We start from the raw sequence: 20,705 nt of genomic DNA, 5'->3' as shown, positions 1-20,705 counted from the left end.
TCCCTTATATCCTAATGTAACCTTGGCTGTTGTTGTCACCTAGCCCCCTCCCTTATATCCTAATGTAACCTTGGCTGTTGTTGTATCCTTCACCCCTCCCTATCCTAATGTAATCTTGGCTGTTGTCTCGTTGACACCTGCCCTCATATCCTAATGTAACCTTGGCTGTTGTTGTCACCTTCACCCCTCCCTATCCTAATGTAACCTTGGCTGTTGTTGTCACCTAGCCCCCTCCCTATGCTAATGTAACCTTGGCTGTTGTTGTCACCTAGCCCCCTCCCTATGTCCTAATGTAACCTTGGCTGTTGTTGTCACCTAGCCCCCTCCCTCATATCCTAATGTAACCTTGGCTGTTGTTGTCACCTAGCCCCCTCCCTCATATCCTAATGTAATCTTGGCTGTTGTTGTCTCGTTGACACCTGCCCTCATATCCTAATGTAACCTTGGCTGTTGTTGTCTCCTCGCCCCCTCCCTCATATCCTAATGTAACATTGGCTGTTGTTGTATCCTTCACCCCTCCCTCATATCCTAATGTAACATTGGCTGTTGTTGTATCCTTCACCCCTCCCTCATATCCTAATGTAACCTTGGCTGTTGTTGTCACCTAGCCCCCTCCCTCATATCCTAATGTAACCTTGGCTGTTGTTGTCACCTAGCCTCCTCCCTCATATCCTAGTATGACACCTGTTAGAGTGTCTCCAATAGAGTAATTATCTTGGTATTACAATTTGATATCTAAAATTTTAAAATCCTGGAATATTGAAATTCTTTGAAAACTTTAGTAACCATCACTTGTTTTCAAACCTCTAGTTATCTCCCTTGACAAGCTGCTTCATGCTGTGTGTAATATTTTTGTGAACACACTTATATTTCCACAGTGGATGGTTTCTTGTTCCTGTTGATAGGAACAGCTCTGTATAACAATCTTGTTGATCTCCATTGGATACCCTGTCTACGCGGCTGTATCTCACAACCTGAAACTCAACCAATACCTCACCTGGGCAACATCCAGCAGTCGAGCGACTCGGAGAGTGACGATGAATATAACTCTGTGTCAGAGAGAACTAGACTTTTACAAGGAAATGACTGAATAATAAAAACGTTGGTAATATAAATATACCAGGTGTGCCAAAACTGGATCAGTCTGTACAATCTGACCCCATCACATGGATACATTTTACTGATTGTCAAAAACACATGTTTTATTCATTTTAATTGATAAAAGTGGAGTGTAACAAAACACATAGGTTAGACAGATTTCAGATTAGACAGGGTTCAATGGTTTTTAAAACCTATTAACTAAAAATAATATTAAGTAGCCACAAATATCCATGAATAATTTGTAAATTGTGGATAAGAAATAAAAGCTTTCCTTCATTTTCTTCTTTTCAAAACAATTATTTTATTAAATTTGAAGTTTTAAAATATATTTATGTAAATTTGACCATTGGGAAACAGTAATTGTGTAGTAATTTGAATTTGGCGATGGGAGAGGAAGGAACTCTGTGGTGTGAAAAAATAACTCAGTGATGTGAGAAATCTGTGAGAAGGAACTCTGTGGTGTGAAAAAATAACTCAGTGATGTGAGAAATCAGTGAAAAGGAACTCTGGTGTAAAAACTCAGTGGTGTGAGAAAGAGTAAATTGGTCATGTGAGAAATCAGTGATGTGAGAAGAAAGGACTCTGGTAAGAGAAATTGATGAGAGAATTCAGAAGTCGGTGATATGAGAAGTAATTGAAGTGTGAAATAGCAATGTTTTTATGCAACTCTACACTTTCTTGCTGTTCCAATTTCAGATTACAAAAACTTATTTGTGGAAAATTAAGTATATGCAACATTTTTTTTCTTGAAGAAATCAGATGCTACAATACCCATCTGTGGTTTGATCTGGTTATACTCCCATGTTACAATGCTGACAACAAATGTTCATATTTTCAATTTATTTTCATCAGCAATAAATACAAGACCATATTCTTTCATTTAAATGTGCCAAATTCATAAAGCTGTTTGAAAAAAATAGGGTTGTATGATTAATCATTTACATTCCAAAATAATATATTTATTCAGGTTGAATACACATTAGTGTCTTTGAAATGTAGGTTGATGAATTTGGTTTTTTTTTTAGATAATTAGGGATGATCTGTTTTGTTTCCCAATGAGAGAAATTCACTATAGAATTTTTTTTGTATATATGGATGTATCATAAACTTTTATCACATTTGAATTCATATAGATTAGGTACATTTGCTGCAGCTAATAACATGACCATAATTTAAATTATAGAATCCAACTTTATAGGTTCTTTTGTAGACTCTGCAATGTATTATGTCCGAATATTTCTAATGAAAATAAAATTTTACTGTTGTGAACAAAAAAAGTTTTTCTGTATGAAATTAAAATAAAATCAACACAAACAAATTGTCTCTTAATTATTGATTTAATAATATCAAATACACAGCATTTCTAACCGATATAGTAACAGCACAATCAGCCTCATGCTATATAATGTTTGAGTGTAATACAAAGCTACCTAGAATTGATAATCACATAATGTACAATACCTATTTATGGTGATAAGTCTTACAGCAGTAATGGTCTGGAACACACAGTATTTTGTCTACAACAGTGTTTAGCACGGCTACAGCCATATCTAACAAGGCTACGGTATTTTGTCTACAACAGTGTTTAGCACGGCTACAGCCATATCTAACAAGGCTACGGTATTTTGTCTACAACAGTGTTTAGCACGGCTACAGCCATATCTAACAAGGCTACGGAGATGTGTTACAGGTAAGGCGGTGTTTATTGATGATCAATTTTGGTGTCACAAAGTTAACAAGATACAGGTTTGTTATTTTCATGGTTTCATCAATTACCAAACATGGCCATCATGTATACATTCTGGTAGTTCCGAAAACACCTTTTTTCCCCAATCACTACCCAGTGACAGTGTCTATAACTTGATTAGTTTTGGTAAGTCTTAAATGTGGTTATATCGGGTCTGGTTCCCGACATAAATGTGCCAAAACTAAATATTTACATGTAGACAGCTCTCAAATACTTCCTGATCATGAGCGGTCTGAACAGTTTACCTCCTACACTTAAATCTTTGGTAATATAATATGCATCTGCTTCTGGTTAGTATTTGTAGAAAAAAAAGTACTGTTTTTCTATAAGTACTTACCAGATGCAGACACCTGTGGATTTATTGATAAATTAAGTAGATTAGGTGACTTTTGTCATCGATTTTTTTTTCAGTCGTTAAAATTTACCAAAATGCATCATAAAGACAGTTTTTACCTTTTGTTGAATTCATGTTAGCATCTTAGAAATTCAGGAAAATAACACTACCACATACACACAGTATATAAAGTAGATACATTGACAGTTTTACGTCCATCGACAAAGTCAATTAAGGACTTCTGACTAACAACCTGTGTACATGGACAATAGTCTATAATGAACACTTTGTTTGAGAGTCTTTTTACAGACAAAATCTATGGCATATTTTGTATATCCACTTTCTTGTGTTTAAACTTAAATTTAAAAAGTAAAGGCATTATATCATGATGGAACAAAATAAAGTAAATATTAAATATCTTGTGCTTTAATTGTAATGTTAATGTCAAGGTCATCACACCAACAATGGACATCACATGTCCTTAAATGTCAAGGTCACAACACTGAACACTAAATGTCAAGGTCAATATAATAATCAACATTGGGAATCATATGTACTGTCAAGGTCACAACATATAACATTGGATTGGACATCAAATTACCTCAATGTCAAGGTCAATACAATAATCAACATTGGGAATTATATGTAATGTCAAGGTCACAACATATAACATTGGATTGGACATCAAATGTCCTCAATGTCAAGGTCAATACAATAATCAACATTGGGAATTATATGTAATGTCAAGGTCACAACATATAACATTGGATTGGACATCAAATGTCCTCAATGTCAAGGTCATTGCATAATGTCCTTAAAGACAATACAATATTTCAAGAGAGGTCACAATCTTGCTAGTAATGTCAGACACAACAGTAGACATATTTTTACAGGAAACGTTATAAATCATGGTGCTGTATGTACATATACATATAGCATCATGATCTAAAGATATTTCTAGTATAAAACATGTCTAGTGTTGTGTCTGACTGACAATAATGAAGACTCAACTATGTCTTACTGAGAGGTCAAGGTCACAAGACTCACAACATTATACTGGACATCCTAGTCATCCTTACAAGGTCAGACTATACTAACAACATAACGAGTATACCTGGATAACATACCCCATACTCTCTGTGTCAACTAACATTTTGTTGATATTCTCTCCTTTAACAAGACTGATATGCTGAACTACCCACTCAGATTATAACTCAAGCTTACACTCAATTCCTGAATGGTCTACTCAGCTTAACATACTCTCTCAGAATTCCTGTACAGTCTCTTCTGTTTTCCTGTCACCAACTCTCTCAGACATTCTGAAGATTCACATTTATAGATTACATAAAAGTTTATAATGTACATTGTATGTAGTAAGTTTTATTTGTTTTATCATGCCTCACAATGATCTTTTTTCTGACAGAACTCACAACACAAAACAAGAGTAAGAGAGGTAAAATGTGATGGAGATGAGTAAATTATCTCCTACTTTAAAGCAATAGAACAATGAGTAAATTATCTCTTACTTTAAAGCACTAGAACAATGAGTAAATTATCTCCTACTTTAAAGCACTAGAACAATGAGTAAATTATCGCTTACTTTAAAGCACTAGAACAATGAGTAAATTATCGCTTACTTTAAAGCACTAGAACAATGAGTAAATTATCTCCTACTTTAAAGCACTAGAACGATTAGTAAATTATCTCCTACTTTAAAGCACTAGAACAATGAGTAAATCATCTCTTACTTTAAAGCACTAGAACGATTAGTAAATTATCTCTTACTTTAAAGCACTAGAACGATTAGTAAATTATCTCCTACTTTAAAGCACTAGAACGATTAGTAAATTATCTCCTACTTTAAAGCACTAGAACGATGAGTAAATTATCTCCTACTTTAAAGCACTAGAATGATGAGTAAATTATCTCCTACTTTAAAGCACTAGAAGGATTAGTAAATTATCTCTTACTTTAAAGCAATAGAATGATTAGTAAATTATCTCCTACTTTAAAGCACTAGAACGATTAGTAAATTATCTCCTACTTTAAAGCACTAGAACAATGAGTAAATTATCTCCTACTTTAAAGCACTAGAACAATGAGTAAATTATCTCCTACTTTAAAGCACTAGAACGATGAGTAAATTATCTCTTACTTTAAAGACCTAGAACGATGAGTAAATTATCTCTTACTTTGATGCACTAGAACAATGAGTAAATTATCTCCTACTTTAAAGCACTAAAACAATGAGTAAATTATCTACTTTAAAGCACTAGAACGATTAGCAAATCATCTCCTACTTTAAAGCACTAGAACGATTAGTAAATTATCTCCTACTTTAAAGCACTAGAACAATGAGTAAATTATCTCCTACTTTAAAGCACTAGAACAATGAGTAAATTATCTCCTACTTTAAAGCACTAGAACGATGAGTAAATTATCTCTTACTTTAAAGACCTAGAACGATGAGTAAATTATCTCTTACTTTGATGCACTAGAACAATGAGTAAATTATCTCCTACTTTAAAGCACTAAAACAATGAGTAAATTATCTACTTTAAAGCACTAGAACGATTAGCAAATCATCTCCTACTTTAAAGCACTAGAACGATTAGTAAATTATCTCGTACTTTAAAGCACAAGAACGATTAGTAAATTATCTCCTACTTTAAAGCACTAGAACAAACAAAGACCAAGAGTAAGAATTCTTCACTTTGAGCACATCCTCTAATCTCAAATCAGACATTAGTTGTAGTTTTACTTTAATGTTAATCTTGTTGACATGATAAGAGGTTTTCTTATGAAACACTGAATTTGATCAGATTTTTCAGAATCACAAACATTGTATTGAGGATGTTTTTGATACCTGATGATGCGTTTCATCGTCTGTAGTTGATGCATGATCGACTCATTATTGTAAATATTGTACATGAAAATGTCGACTACTTGGAAGAAGAGCCTTGTCACTCAGAGTGTCATCGATCCTAAATAAAGTCTTTCATTATTATTATCATTATTCTATTATTATAAAACAATTATCATATTATGTACTGGGTACTAAAAGATACCTGTAGGGACACTAAGTGGAGAACATTTATTTAATGATGTTAATGGGGTGATGGAGGTAAATGTAGTCAGAAACAATGACTCAACAAGTAAACTTGGCCAAAAACGGGCTGGAAGTAATATTCTCAATGAATTATTCCATTGATGAAATGAATGGGCTTGTTGAATTTAATGGGGTATGTCAATTAATGGTTTGATGATATTAATGGGCTTGTTGAATTCAATTGGGTAAGTCAGTTAATGGTTTGATGATATTAATGGGCTTGTTGAATTTAATGGGGTAAATTGAGTTAATGGTTTGATTGCATCATGGGTTTAATAGCGTACATTAATGGGGTCGTTGAAGAGAATGGGGCTAAGTGAGTTTATCGTTTGATGACATATATGGGGTTGTTAAATTAAATTTCATTGATGGAATGAATTGAATTGATTGGGTTGTTGATTTCAATGAGTTTGATAGAATTACAATTAATAGAATTAGTGGAAATGGAATCGGAGTCAATATGGAAACCATAAAGATTGACCAGATTTCTCTAAAATAATTCCTTGGGTAGTGAAAGCAAACAACTTATAAAACATCAATATACATACTGATATATTTACTATTACGACAGTAAACTTTAATATAGATACCCCACTTTGTAGATACGTCATTTTGAAAAGATAGCAAAATTCTTCAGGTTTTTATAGCATCATACGTCTCCCTTCATAATACCAACGTTTCCATGGACATAGTGGCAGTATGAGCATGTTAAAGCTCGTCTCCCTTCATAATACCAACATTTCCATGGACATAGTGGCAGTATGAGCATGTTAAAGCTACTATCACATTAACGGCCTCTGGTCAAGGTAATATATTCTAGTGTTGAGGGTCAGAATGGTCACTGTATCTTCTCTGTCATGATCCTTGTGGTGTAGTCTTCTAAGTGCTGTACTGCCCGACACTCGATCTGGACGTTAGCCCCATTCTCCTGCATCAGAGGAAGTGTGAAGGACAACTTGTCAACCTCCTCTGGTACATCCGTAGCAATGAAAACATGAACCTGTAATACAAAGAATATGTGTTAAATTGGGCCACTCAGGTAGACGGAGAGTTGGTCAGGTGGACGGAGAGTTGGTCAGGTGACAAGTGGATATTACACTCGCCAGCACACTTGACTATACTACCATGGGGCAGTAACTACAATTATGCCACGGGAGACAAATTATTCCTGCTCCTACTTCGACCTGTGGGAATATCTGACTCTTAACTTCACAGACACCCAAGTATGATGTCACCTAACAAAGTCATGCATGTCTTCATTAACACCCAAGTATGACGTCACCTAACAAAGTCATGCCTGACTTCACTGTCACCCAAGTATGACGTCACCTAACAAAGTCATGCCTGACTTCACAGACACTCAAGTATGATGTCAACTAACAAAGTCATGCCTGACTTCATTGACACACAAGTATGACGTCACCTAACAAAGTCATGCCTGACTTCACTGACACCAAAGTATGACGTCACCTAACAAAGTCATGCCTGACTTCACTGTCACCCAAGTATGACGTCACCTAACAAAGTCATGCCTGATTTCAGACACCCAAGTATGACGTCACCTAACAAAGTCATGCCTGATTTCACAGACACCCAAGTATGACATCACCTAACAAAGTCATGCCTGACTTCACAGACACCCAAGTATGATGTCACCTAACAAAGTCATGCATGACTCCATTGACACCCAAGTATGACGTCACCTAACAAAGTCATGCATGACTTCACAGACACCCAAGTATTATGACATCACCTAACAAAGTCATGCCTGACTTCATTGACACCCAAGTATGACGTCACCTAACAAAGTCATCCCTGACTTCAGTCACCCAAGTATGACGTCACCTAACAAAGTCATGCCTGACTTCAGACACCCAAGTATGACGTCACCTAACAAAGTCATGCCTGACTTCACAGACACCCAAGTATGACGTCACCTAACAAAGTCATGCCTGATTTCAGACACCCAAGTATGACGTCACCTAACAAAGTCATGCCTGACTTCACAGACACCCAAGTATGACGTCACCTAACAAAGTCATGCCTGACTTCACAGACACCCAAGTATGATGTCACCTAACAAAGTCATGCCTGACTTCATTGACACCCAAGCATGACGTCACCTAACAAAGTCATGCCTGACTTCACAGACACTCAAGTATGACGTCACCTAACAAAGTCATGCCTGACTTCACAGACACCCAAGTATGACGTCACCTAACAAAGTCATGCCTGACTTCATAGACACCCAAGTATGACGTCACCTAACAAAGTCATGCCTGACTTAATTGACACCCAAGTATGACGTCACCTAACAAAGTCATGCCTGACTTCACTGACACCAAAGTATGACGTCACCTAACAAAGTCATGCCTGACTTAATTGACACCCAAGTATGACGTCACCTAACAAAGTCATGCCTGACTTCACAGACACCCAAGTATGATGTCACCTAACAAAGTCATGCCTGACTTCACAGACATCCAAGTATGACGTCACCTAACAAAGTCATTCCTGACTTCACAGACACCCAAGTATGACGTCACCTAACAAAGTCATGCATGACTTCACAGACACCCAAGTATGACATCACCTAACAAAGTCATGCCTGACTTCATTGACACCCAAGCATGACGTCACCTAACAAAGTCATGCCTGACTTCACAGACACTCAAGTATGACGTCACCTAACAAAGTCATGCCTGACTTCACAGACACCCAAGTATGACGTCACCTAACAAAGTCATGCCTGACTTCATAGACACCCAAGTATGACGTCACCTAACAAAGTCATGCCTGACTTAATTGACACCCAAGTATGACGTCACCTAACAAAGTCATCCCTGACTTCACTGACACCAAAGTATGACGTCACCTAACAAAGTCATACCTGACTTCACTGACACCAAAGTATGACGTCACCTAACAAAGTAATGCCTGACTTAATTGACACCCAAGTATGACGTCACCTAACAAAGTCATGCCTGACTTCACAGACACCCAAGTATGATGTCACCTAACAAAGTCATGCCTGACTTCACAGACACCCAAGTATGACGTCACCTAACAAAGTCATGCCTGACTTCACAGACACCCAAGTATGACGTCACCTAACAAAGTCATGCCTGACTTCACAGACACCCAAGTATGACGTCACCTAACAAAGTCATGCATGACTTCACAGACACCAAAGTATGACGTCACCTAACAAAGTCATGCCTAACTTCACAGACACTCAAGTATGACGTCACCTAACAATTTCATGTCTGACTTCACAGACACCCAAGTATGACGTCACCTAACAAAGTCATGTCTGACTTCATTGACACCCAAGTATGACATCACCTAACAAAGTCATGCCTGACTTCATTAACACCCAAGTATGACGTCACCTAACAATGTCATGTCTGACTTCATTGAGACCCAAGTATGACGTCACCTAACAAAGTCATGCCTGACTTCATTGACACCCAAGTATGACATCACCTAACAAAGTCATGCCTGACTTAATTGACACCAAAGTATGACGTCACCTAACAATGTCATGCATGACTTCATTGACACCCAAGTATGACGTCACCTAACAAAGTCATGCCTGACTTCACAGACACCCAAGTATGATGTCACCTTACAAAGTCATGCCTGACTTCACAGACACCCAAGTATGACATCACCTAACAAAGTCATGCCTGACTTCATTGACACCCAACTATGACATCACCCAACAAAGTCATGCCTGACTTCACAGACACCCAAGTATGACGTCACCTAACAAAGTCATGCCTGACTTCATTAACACCCAAGTATGACGTCACCTAACAAAGTCATGCATGACTTCACTGTCACCCAAGTATGACGTCACCTAACAAAGTCATGCCTGACTTCACAGACACCCAAGTATGACGTCACCTAACAAAGTCATTCCTGACTTCACAGACACCCAAGTATGACATCACCTAACAAAGTCATGCCTGACTTCACAGACACCCAAGTATGACGTCACCTAACAAAGTCATGCCTGACTTCACAGACACCCAAGTATGACGTCACCTAACAAAGTCATGCCTGACTTCACAGACACCCAAGTATGACGTCACCTAACAAAGTCATTCCTGACTTCACAGACACCCAAGTATGACATCACCTAACAAAGTCATGCCTGACTTCACAGACACCCAAGTATGACGTCACCTAACAAAGTCATGCCTGACTTCACAGACACCCAAGTATGACGTCACCTAACAATGGCTACAATAAATATGAACATTGTTCTATAATTTGGTTTGTTTGGTTTGGTTTGTTTTTGTTTAACGTCCTATTAACAGCCAGGGTCATTTAAGGACGTGCTAGGTTTTGGAGGTGGAGGAAAGCCGGAGTAACCGGAGAAAAACCACCGGCCTACGGTCAGTACCTGGCAACTGCCCCACATAGGTTTTGAACTCGCAACCAAGAGGTAGAGGGCTAGTGATAAAGTGTTGGTACACCTTAACCACTCGGCCACATTGTTCTATAAGTAAAGACATCAAGAGTTACCTTCCTTTCAGCTATGACCTTGTAGAGGTCAAGTTGTGTCCCTGCTGCTCGGGCAGATAGAGCTGTGGAAGCCTCTTTTCCCCATAGCTCGAGAAGCTCAGCTGTTGTCTTCCCTGTAAGCAGACCAAGAACATTTATCTTTAAAGGGGATCTGATGTTTATTGATGGAGAATTTATTTCTCATTTTGAAAAAAATTATTACCTGGATGTCAAATTCACTTATCAAGTCAAGCTAAATTGATAATCTAACAAGACAATTATTGCATCTATATCATGCAATAAATTAATAGACAAAACATAACGGGTGATGAAGGGTTTTGTTTATCTAATACAGTACAATGAATTACATTTCAACTTTAACAGCTGTAACAGATAAAGTTTTTTTCCTCATTTTCTTTTAATCATTTAATAACAAGGACAACCTACGAAATCTATGAAAGCTCCGACAAGAATTTTCTAGGAGATAGTGAAAACATCTAAATTTCAATTGGTAAACTTCAAGATGGCTGGTTGTTGAACATTTCATTCTCCAATCGCATCTGAAATTAGACTGGGGTAAGCAACATACCAAGCATGACAATATTTTTTGCACTACTGCTAAAGAAATATTGATAAAATCCTTCAGTTATGAAAATCAGAAATGGGCAATACAAGGGGCCAAGGGGAACCTACATATGAAGTTTGAGAAATATCCTTGGAGTATGTCCTTCTCAAAAACATTAATAACAAACTTACTTCAATTGTCAAAATCGAAGATGGCCACCTGTAGGTCATTTTGTATTCCAATCAGTCTTAAAATTGATCATGTACACAAGACATTTAGTGCATTTGTGCTAGAGCTTACTTCACAATAGTCAAACTGTTCTATCATAGTCTCCCTTCATCAGATTTTAGTCACTCATCAGTAGAGTCTCCAATGATTTCTTGGAATACATTTCATTTCTGTATATACATACTGCTCCATTAGTTACCGGGGGCTGCTTAGACGGTGCGTGGTTTGACGCTCCCTACCAGTGACGGTTTGTGTTTGTCAGAAAGCCCAGAAATGGGCCGGTCTGTGCTGTCATGGTTGTGTGCTTGGTCAAGACACATTACCCTTAGTGTTCTGGGTGGCATGTGACAGACCTCTTGTATGTTGTTGAGTGAGGTAGTCACCAACTACTACAAGGAGACTGTGCCTTAAAATGACCCTGGCTGTTCACAGGCCAATGAACCCAACAAACAAACAATTTCTTACAGGAGTTAATGTATTATGTATGACAGGACGACAAACTTACCTGGATATTCCACGTTGAAGCTGAGCCAGTAGATAAATCTCTTTGTGAGGGGTTGTGGCGATATTTCGGTGAGACTTGGATCCACACCAAGTGCTGTAGCAAATGATTCGTAGTGTGACAGAGGAATGCAGGTCACATCAAATATACCGATCCGTGACAGACCGCCCATATTTCTCTCAAGGCCCAAGATATTGTTCACTTCAAAAACTTTAAAAAAAAAAAAGTAATAATGTTTGATATTTTATGTGACTATTTTTATGATGTGCCTATAGGATTAAGTACAGGATGTCATTTAAACTAATAGATGTTATTATAAAGTACTTTAAGTCATTATTATGCTTTAGATTGGTTTTGCCCTGTTAAAACATCCCATGAACAGCTACCGGTATATGTAGAACTGTCAAATGTTGACTCCACTGAAGTATACTGCTGAAAACACCCAGCAGGACACCCCACCCTGTCATATTATACTGACAATACATGAACCAGTATGTTGTTCCACTCTCAGGAATGTGAGGATGCTGAGATATCAAACAGAACATAATTATGAATACCTATTAAACAGGCTGGTATCATTATGAATTACTAATTGTATATAAAGTACTTTATGGCATTAAGTATATACATGTATATAAAGTACTTTATGACATTAAGTATATACATGTATATAAAGTACTTATCACATTAAGTACTATACATGTATATAATGTACTTTATGGTATTAAGTACTATACATGTGTACAAGAGGCCCAATGGGCATGTATCGCTCACCTGGCTCTACAGCAACTTTAAAGTTGATTGAGGTCATTTCTACAGACACTATGCTGATTACCTCTTTATTCAAATATCATAGACAGCTAGGTTTATTCATATTAATAAATTTTCTAGTCCTTCATTCCAGCATTCTATTGGCCTAATATCAGGTCTCGGAGGCTCTTGGCTATCGCAAAATTATTGCTTACAGATTGAAGCCGATTTCACCCCTGTGACCTTGAATGTATGTCAAGGTCATTTATTTGAACAAAATTGGTAGCCCTTCACCCCAGCATGCTTAAAGCCTAATATCAAGTCCCTTGGCCTCTTGGTTATTAAAGAGAAGTCAGTTGAAGATTATAGCCTATTTGAACAATGTGACCTTTAGTGACCTTGAATGAAGGTCATTTATTTGAACAAACTTTGTAGCCCTTTACCTTAGCATGCTACTGACCCAATACCAATTCCCTGGGCCTCCTGTTTATTGAGAAGAAGTCTTTTGTAGATTATAGCCTATTTGACCTTGAATGAAGATCAAGGTCATTTATTTGAGCAAACTTTGGAGCCCTTCACCCTAGCATGCAACAGTCACAATACCAAGTCCGTGGGCCTCTTGGTTATTGAGAAGAAGTCATTTGAAAATTATAGCGTATTTTACCCATGTGACCTTTAGTGAAGGTCAAGGTCATTTATTTGAACAAACTTTGTAGCCCTTCTCCCAAGCATGCTACAGGCCCAATATCAAGTCCCTGGGCATCTTAGTTATTGAGAAGAAGTCATTTGAAAATTATAGCCTATTTGACCCACGTGATCTTGAATGAAGGTCAAGGTCACTTATTTGAACAAACTGTGTAGCCCGTCACCCAAGCATTCTACATGCATAAAGTACTAGATGTTGTAAAGGAAACAATAGTAAATGCCTCACTTACTTGCAACAACTCTTGGCTCTCCACACACCTGTAACAGAACCATTAAAATAAGGAGGGAAAAGTTAAGAAACATCTCACGTACTGTTTATGTACTGCAAACTACACTACTGTAAATATAGATACATTGAGGAGTTAATTTAAGGATACATCCGGTAGTTTTGGGATGGTAAAAAATATGTAGTACCTACACCTATTAAAACAATTGGGTAATTTTCAGATTTGTGAAAAACCTATAACAAAATACTTCACCTTACATGTTAGGTGATCTATTGTCACCAGGTAAATCTCTCTCTCTCTCTCTCTTATCTTATTCCCTCTTCATTTTCTTTTTTCAAAATATCTAAGATCACTTTGGAAGAAATGTTTTCAGCTGAGAGCTTGAGAAGGCCAAAATCTTGGACCTCGTGACAAAGATGTCAATAATAAAATTTTAATTGAAGTAATTGATGTGATGGAAGTGGTACATAGTAATTACCTTGAATTTGTGGATGACTTGACTGGCTTTAGAGTAGCCTTTGAGAAAGCCATCAACTTTTGAGAGGAATGTAGGAAGGTCAAGACCAGGAGTACTGCTTTCCTTGATCTTCAATATCAACATCAACAACTGAGAACCCATATTTACCTACAAAAGAGTTTAGTTTCTAGTTCAACTTCAATTTAAATTGTAAACAGTACATATTTTACAACAATTGTGAAACATGTACATTTATGTAAATATCTTATATTGATCATGCTCATTGGCTCTGATGGAAGTGTGTGAGGGTCTTATTGTAGGAGGAAATTGCCCGGGATATCGAGATGAAGGACTTATTAGACTCACACAGCAGTTGATTGTATCAATCAAAGAAATTAAAATCATTGAGTGCAGTGTCACACAAAACGCATTATTGCTGAGTAAGTTACAGTACTGAGTACAGTCTAAAAGGTAAACATAATATGTGTAACAGAGCACATTAAATTTAAATCACTGCCTCCGCTGGGGATCAAACCCGGGACCTCTGGTTTAATAGTCTAATGCTCAACCAATGGAGCTGTAAAGAGGTCTCTCTAGACCAGTGGTATATTGTGGCTAGTATTTACCAGGGCTACATATGTGTAACAGGATGGGGGAAATGCAACAACCTGACCGAGACTCGAACCAGGAACCTCCTGACACTAGACTGACACTCGGATCATTTGAGCTACCAGACCAAGACTCGAACCAGGAACCTCCTAACACTAGACTGACACTTGGATCATTTGAGCTACCAGACCAAGACTCGAACCAGGAACCTCCTAACACTAGACTGACACTTGGATCATTTGAGCTACCTGACCGAGACTCGAACCAGGAACCTCCTGACACTAGACTGACACTTGGATCATTTGAGCTACCAGACCGAGACTCGAACCAGGAACCTCCTGACACTAGACAGACACTCTGATCATTTGAGCTACCAGACCAAGACTTGAATCGGGAACCTCCTGACACTAGACAGACACTCTGATCATTTGAGCTACCAGACCAAGACTCGAACCGGGAGCCTCCTAACACTAGAAGGACACTCTGATCATTTGAGCTACCAGGCCTCCGGTGTTCAGCCTAGTCTGTTTCTGCTACATGTACATATGTGCATAATATCACACTTTAAACTGTTACATAGTGTAGGTGTTTCTTACATGTGTAACAGGCAGTAGTAATGAAAATTGCACTGGGTTCGATCTACTGACCTCTTTCTATCAAAGTAAACATCCTAGCTTTAGGTTTAAGGGAACTTCCCACTAGCCTCAGCTCGTAAAATGACCTACACTGTACATTGTATATACTCTTCAATTATACACATGTACAATGTATCCACTGTATGACCAATTTAAGATATTTAGCCAGATCACAAAAAGATCTATAAATCAACATGGATAAATATTGGCGAAAACAGCCTTGTTGTCATCCGTGTTCCTGTAAATGAAAACTTCTCATTGCTAAACTAATCATGGGACTACATGTACTTTCACTTTCGCAGCAGTGTCAATTTATACATGTATAAACGTACTTTTAACTACACGCTATCTCTTTTTCTTTTTAATTTAGTTGGCACCAAGATCTTCCTTAGGTGTACACTTTATGGCAACATCGCTGGGGTAAACATACAAAATAGTCACATCCAATTAGCTGTCTTTCATGTAATTTCAAGACTCACGTTTTTCTCTAATTTTAGCCACAACAGTAAGTCACGTGATTGCCTACAGCTGTATGTCGACGTCGTTTGTTGCCGGTCTGTGGAAAGGCTTCCGTCTGTGATATATATTACATATATATATTGTAACGCATTTGACTACTGTCTAATGGTCACAATAAAGGTGGCTAATGTGTCCTTATATGATGTCAGATGCGAGTAATCTGTAATGGGTTAGCTTGGAATAAATTCAAAAGCTTGGAACGTGGTCAAGATTTCCAGACAGTAACAGTTAGCTACTCTTGCATCATTATATTCGTTGACCAAATCGATGTGTTCAAACTAACATGACATGCATAAAATTCGTAGTAATCCCTGTGGCATGTAAAATGATTTTACCGAAATAATACTAAGGTAGACTTCAGAAAAACGGAAGTATGGAGTTAGAAACTAATCGTGAAACCGATTCCGGTGAGACGGCGATCGGCCTATTGTCGAGAGTTTTGTTTGTTTGTTTGTAATCTAATTAATGGAGTTTACGGCGTGGATTATGAGCATCTAAGTTTAATTATATTGATATTTTTGTATTATCAATAGAAATATATCTTTTTTGGTATTCTGTAATAGGAGTGGGAAAATGTACGGCCAGACCGGGGTTCGAACCCGGGACCTCCACACACTAGCCGGATGCTCTACCGATTGAGCTACCTAGTCGCCGATGATCGACCCGGTCCAGTTCCGCTACACTCTTCCCTCCTATTTTTTTTAAGTCTTCGACCCAGAAGACTTCACAACTCACAACCCAGGTTCGGGTATCCCCTTGTCAAGTATTTACCTCACTTGAAACAAGGTTTGGTCACAGGCATCAAATGTAATAGGAGTGGAAAAATGCACGGCCAGACCGGGGTTCGAACCCGGGACCTCCGAACACTAGCCGGATGCTCTACCAATTAAGCTACATGTACCTAGTCGCCGATGATCGACCCGGTCCAGTTCCGCTACAATTCTACAAGTATTTTTAGGAAAATTTGACGGCCAATATTTGTCATTTACGATAATTACCAATATTGATCCTCGATTTACACAACAGCACAGTACTGCTTATATTTCGCCAAGCGGGACGACGGAACGATAATTAGCGAGGCGAAGTATTTCCGGTCACTTTTTGTTTAGTACATGTAGTTCATTATTTTGCATAGATATTAATGACAATGTGAAATAACGAAATGACACATGTATTAGTCAAAATAAGAACAAGATTATTTGCCTTATTCGCCTTGCTGATAGCCTATAACTAATCCCTCTAATGTTCCGAAAGGATAAGCGTCTTCTTCAGGACATTCCCCCGCTCTGCAAGTCTAGGCCAGTGAGAAAATGTAGGATACTGAAGACGATGGGAAAGTTTAAGGTCGAAATGGTGATATTACTGAGAAACGTTTTAGATCGACATGGTGATGTTTAAGGTCGACATGGAGATGTTTAAGGTCGACATGGTGATGTTTTAGGTCGACATGGAGATGTTTTAGGTCGACATGGAGATGTTTTAGGTCGATATGGAGATGTTTTAGGTCGACATGGAGATGTTTTAGGTCGACATGTTGATGTTTTAGGTCGACATGGTGATGTTTTAGGTCGACATGGTGATGTTTTAGGTCGACATGGAGATGTTTTAGGTCGACATGGTGATGTTTTAGGTCGACATGGAGATGTTTTAGGTCGACATGGAGATGTTTTAGGTCGACATGGTGATGTTTTAGGTCGACATGGTGATGTTTTAGGTCGACATGGTGATGTTTTAGGTCGACATGGAGATATTTTAGGTCGACATGTTGATGTTTTAGGTCGACATGGTGATGTTTTAGGTCGACACGGTGATGTTTTAGGTCGACACGGTGATGTTTTAGGTCGACATGGTGATGTTTTAGGTCGACATGGTGATGTTTTAGGTCGACATGTTGATGTTTTAGGTCGACATGTTGATGTTTTAGGTCGACATGGTGATGTTTTAGGTCGACATGGTGATTTTTTAGGTCGACATGGAGATGTTTTAGGTCGACATGGTGATGTTTTAGGTCGACATGGTGATGTTTTAGGTCGACATGGTGATGTTTTAGGTCGACATGGAGATGTTTTAGGTCGACATGGAGATGTTTAAGGTCGACACGGAGATGTTTCAGGTCGACATGGAGATGTTTTAGGTCGACATGGTGATGTTTAAAGTCGACATGGAGATGTTTTAGGTCGACATGGAGATGTTTTAGGTCGACATGGTGATGTTTTAGGTATGGTGATGTTTTAAGTCGAGACTGTGATGTTTTAGGTCGACATGGTGATGTTAAGGTCGACATGGAGATGTTTTAGGTCGACATTGAGATGTTTTAGATCGATATGGTGATGTTTTAGGTCGACATGGAGATGTTATTGGTATGGTGATGTTTTAGGTCGACACGGCGATGTTTTAGGTCGACATGGAGATGTTTTAGGTCGACATGGAGATGTTTTAGGTCGACATGGAGATGTTTTAGGTATGGTGATGTTTTAGGTCGACATGGAGATGTTTTAGGTCGACATGGTGATGTTTTAGGTCGACATGGTGATGTTTTAGGTCGACATGGAGATGTTTTAGGTCGACATGGTGATTTTTTAGGTCGACATGGTGATGTTTTAGGTCGATATGGAGATGTTTTAGGTATGGTGATGTTTTAGGTCGACATGGTGATGTTTTAGGTCGATATGGAGATGTTTTAGGTCGACATGGTGATGTTTTAGGTATAGAGATGTTTAAGGTCGATATGGAGATGTTTTAGGTCGACATGGAGATGTTTTAGGTCGACATGGTGATGTTTTAAGTCGACATGGTGATGTTTTAGGTCGATATGGAGATGTTTTAGGTCGACATGGTGATGTTTTAGGTATAGAGATGTTTTAGGTCGACATGGTGATGTTTTAGGTCGATATGGTGATGTTTTAGGTCGACATGGAGATGTTTTAGGTCGACATGGTGATGTTTTAGGTCGACATGGTGATGTTTAAGGTCGACATGGAGATGTTTTAGGTCGACATGGTGATGTTTAAGGTCGACATGGAGATGTTTTAGGTCGACATGGTGATGTTTTAGATCGCCATGGAGATGTTTTAGATCGACATGGTGATGTTTTAAGTCGACATGGTGATGTTTTAGATCGACATGGAGATGTTTTAGGTCGACATGGTGATGTTTTAGGTCGACATGGTGATTTTTTAGGTCGACATGGTGATGTTTTAAGTATGGAGATGTTTTAGGTCGACATGGAGATGTTTTAGGTCGACATGGAGATGTTTTAAGTATGGAGATGTTTTAGGTCGACATGGAGATGTTTTAGGTCGACATGGTGATGTTTTAGGTATAGAGATGTTTAAGGTCGATATGGAGATGTTTTAGGTCGACATGGAGATGTTTTAGGTCGACATGGTGATGTTTTAAGTCGACATGGTGATGTTTTAGGTCGATATGGAGATGTTTTAGGTCGACATGGTGATGTTTTAGGTATAGAGATGTTTTAGGTCGACATGGTGATGTTTTAGGTCGATATGGTGATGTTTTAGGTCGACATGGAGATGTTTTAGGTCGACATGGTGATGTTTTAGGTCGACATGGTGATGTTTAAGGTCGACATGGAGATGTTTTAGGTCGACATGGTGATGTTTAAGGTCGACATGGAGATGTTTTAGGTCGACATGGTGATGTTTTAGATCGCCATGGAGATGTTTTAGATCGACATGGTGATGTTTTAAGTCGACATGGTGATGTTTTAGATCGACATGGAGATGTTTTAGGTCGACATGGTGATGTTTTAGGTCGACATGGTGATGTTTTAGGTCGACATGGTGATGTTTTAAGTATGGAGATGTTTAGGTCGACATGGAGATGTTTTAAGTATGGAGATGTTTTAGGTCGACATGGAGATGTTTTAGGTCGACATGGTGATGTTTTAAGTATGGTGATGTTTTAGGTCGACATGGAGATGTTTTAAGTATGGTGATGTTTTAGGTCGACATGGAGATGTTTTAGGTCGACATGGAGATGTTTTAGGTCGACGTGGTGATGTTTTAGGTCGACGTGGTGATGTTTTAGGTCGACGTGGTGATGTTTTAGGTCGACGTGGTGATGTTTTAGGTCGACATGGTGATGTTTTAGGTCGACGTGGTGATGTTTTAGGTCGACATGTTGATGTTTTAGGTCGACGTGGTGATGTTTTAGGTCGACGTGGTGATGTTTTAGGTCGACGTGGTGATGTTTTAGGTCGACGTGGTGATGTTTTAGGTCGACAGGGTGATGTTTAGGTCGACATGGTGATGGTTTAGGGCGACATGGCGATCTCACTGAGAAACGTTTTAGGTCGACATCGTGACATCTCTGAGAAATATTTCTCGTGCGTCAGACGTGTTCGATCATTGTTGATTTGTATGGCGGTTGTCGTCGGTTTGACCTAGATTTTGATGGCGGGTTCGTCGATTTGACCTACTTTTGCGTCGTCGTCGAAGAAGAAGATGCCGTTTCCGGATTAACAAAAATCTGTTCTGATGGGCTGTAAAACTATACAAACAAATGTTCTGATGGACAGTAAAGCTATACGAACAAAAACCTGTTGTGTTAAAATCTTTATATCAGAATCGTATGAGGACCAAACCCTTTATTATGATCAGACACGTATGAGGATCCAACCCTTTATTATGATCAGACTCGTATGAGGACCAAACCCTTTATTATGATCAGACTTGTATGAGGA

General features: G+C 38.4%; 3 protein-coding genes across 5 annotated transcripts in view; 1 reads left to right on the top strand and 2 right to left on the bottom strand.

Moving 5' to 3' along the window:
* LOC117324522 (solute carrier family 35 member F6-like) overlaps positions 1-5,316 on the top strand; it is a 37,529-nt gene extending 32,213 nt beyond the window's left edge. The window contains exons 13-14 of one of the 2 annotated variants that reach the window (XR_004532004.1): positions 879-3,887; positions 3,980-5,316. Coding sequence is in view for 1 of the 2 variants with exons in the window: in XM_033880428.1 (XP_033736319.1) it covers positions 879-1,090 (212 nt within the window). In the remaining variant the exon portion in view is untranslated. Of the gene's footprint in view, positions 1-878 lie in introns of both variants that reach the window. The other variant, XM_033880428.1, reaches the window with a different exon arrangement.
* LOC117324523 lies at positions 2,420-16,362 on the bottom strand. Of its 2 annotated transcripts, none has more exons than XM_033880430.1 (6): positions 15,814-16,362; positions 14,259-14,405; positions 13,784-13,811; positions 12,102-12,308; positions 10,825-10,937; positions 2,420-7,291 (listed from the first exon to the last, which is right to left on the bottom strand). In XM_033880430.1, the coding sequence occupies exons 2-6, from the start codon at positions 14,397-14,399 to the stop codon at positions 7,130-7,132; spliced, it is 651 nt and encodes a 216-aa protein (XP_033736321.1). In that variant the 5' UTR covers positions 14,400-14,405; positions 15,814-16,362; the 3' UTR covers positions 2,420-7,129. The 2 variants fall into 2 exon arrangements, with proteins under 2 accessions (XP_033736321.1, XP_033736320.1); XM_033880429.1 differs by having other exon boundaries at positions 15,961-16,362.
* A 977-nt stretch (positions 16,363-17,339) lies between these two features.
* LOC117322812 (histidine-rich glycoprotein-like) lies at positions 17,340-18,284 on the bottom strand. The gene has a single exon (XM_033877755.1). The coding sequence runs from the start codon at positions 18,282-18,284 to the stop codon at positions 17,340-17,342; it is 945 nt and encodes a 314-aa protein (XP_033733646.1).
* Positions 18,285-20,705: the final 2,421 nt, after the last annotated feature.

Source organism: Pecten maximus, chromosome 3, assembly GCF_902652985.1.
Source record: "Pecten maximus chromosome 3, xPecMax1.1, whole genome shotgun sequence".
NCBI classification, from domain to species: domain Eukaryota; kingdom Metazoa; phylum Mollusca; class Bivalvia; order Pectinida; family Pectinidae; genus Pecten; species Pecten maximus.
This window is presented reverse-complemented; position numbering and strand designations above follow the sequence as displayed.

Coding starts and splice junctions, on each gene's coding strand:
- LOC117322812 (XM_033877755.1), bottom strand. CDS start 18,284: ATGTCGACCTTAACATCACCATGTCGACCTAAAACATCACAGTCTCGA.
- LOC117324523 (XM_033880430.1), bottom strand. CDS start 14,399: ATGGGTTCTCAGTTGTTGATGTTGATATTGAAGATCAAGGAAAGCAGT. Junction 13,812..14,258: donor AAGTCATCCACAAATTCAAG/GTAATTACTATG, acceptor GTTCTGTTACAG/GTGTGTGGAGAGCCAAGAGT. Junction 12,309..13,783: donor AGAGCCAAGAGTTGTTGCAA/GTAAGTGAGGCA, acceptor TTTTTTTTAAAG/TTTTTGAAGTGAACAATATC.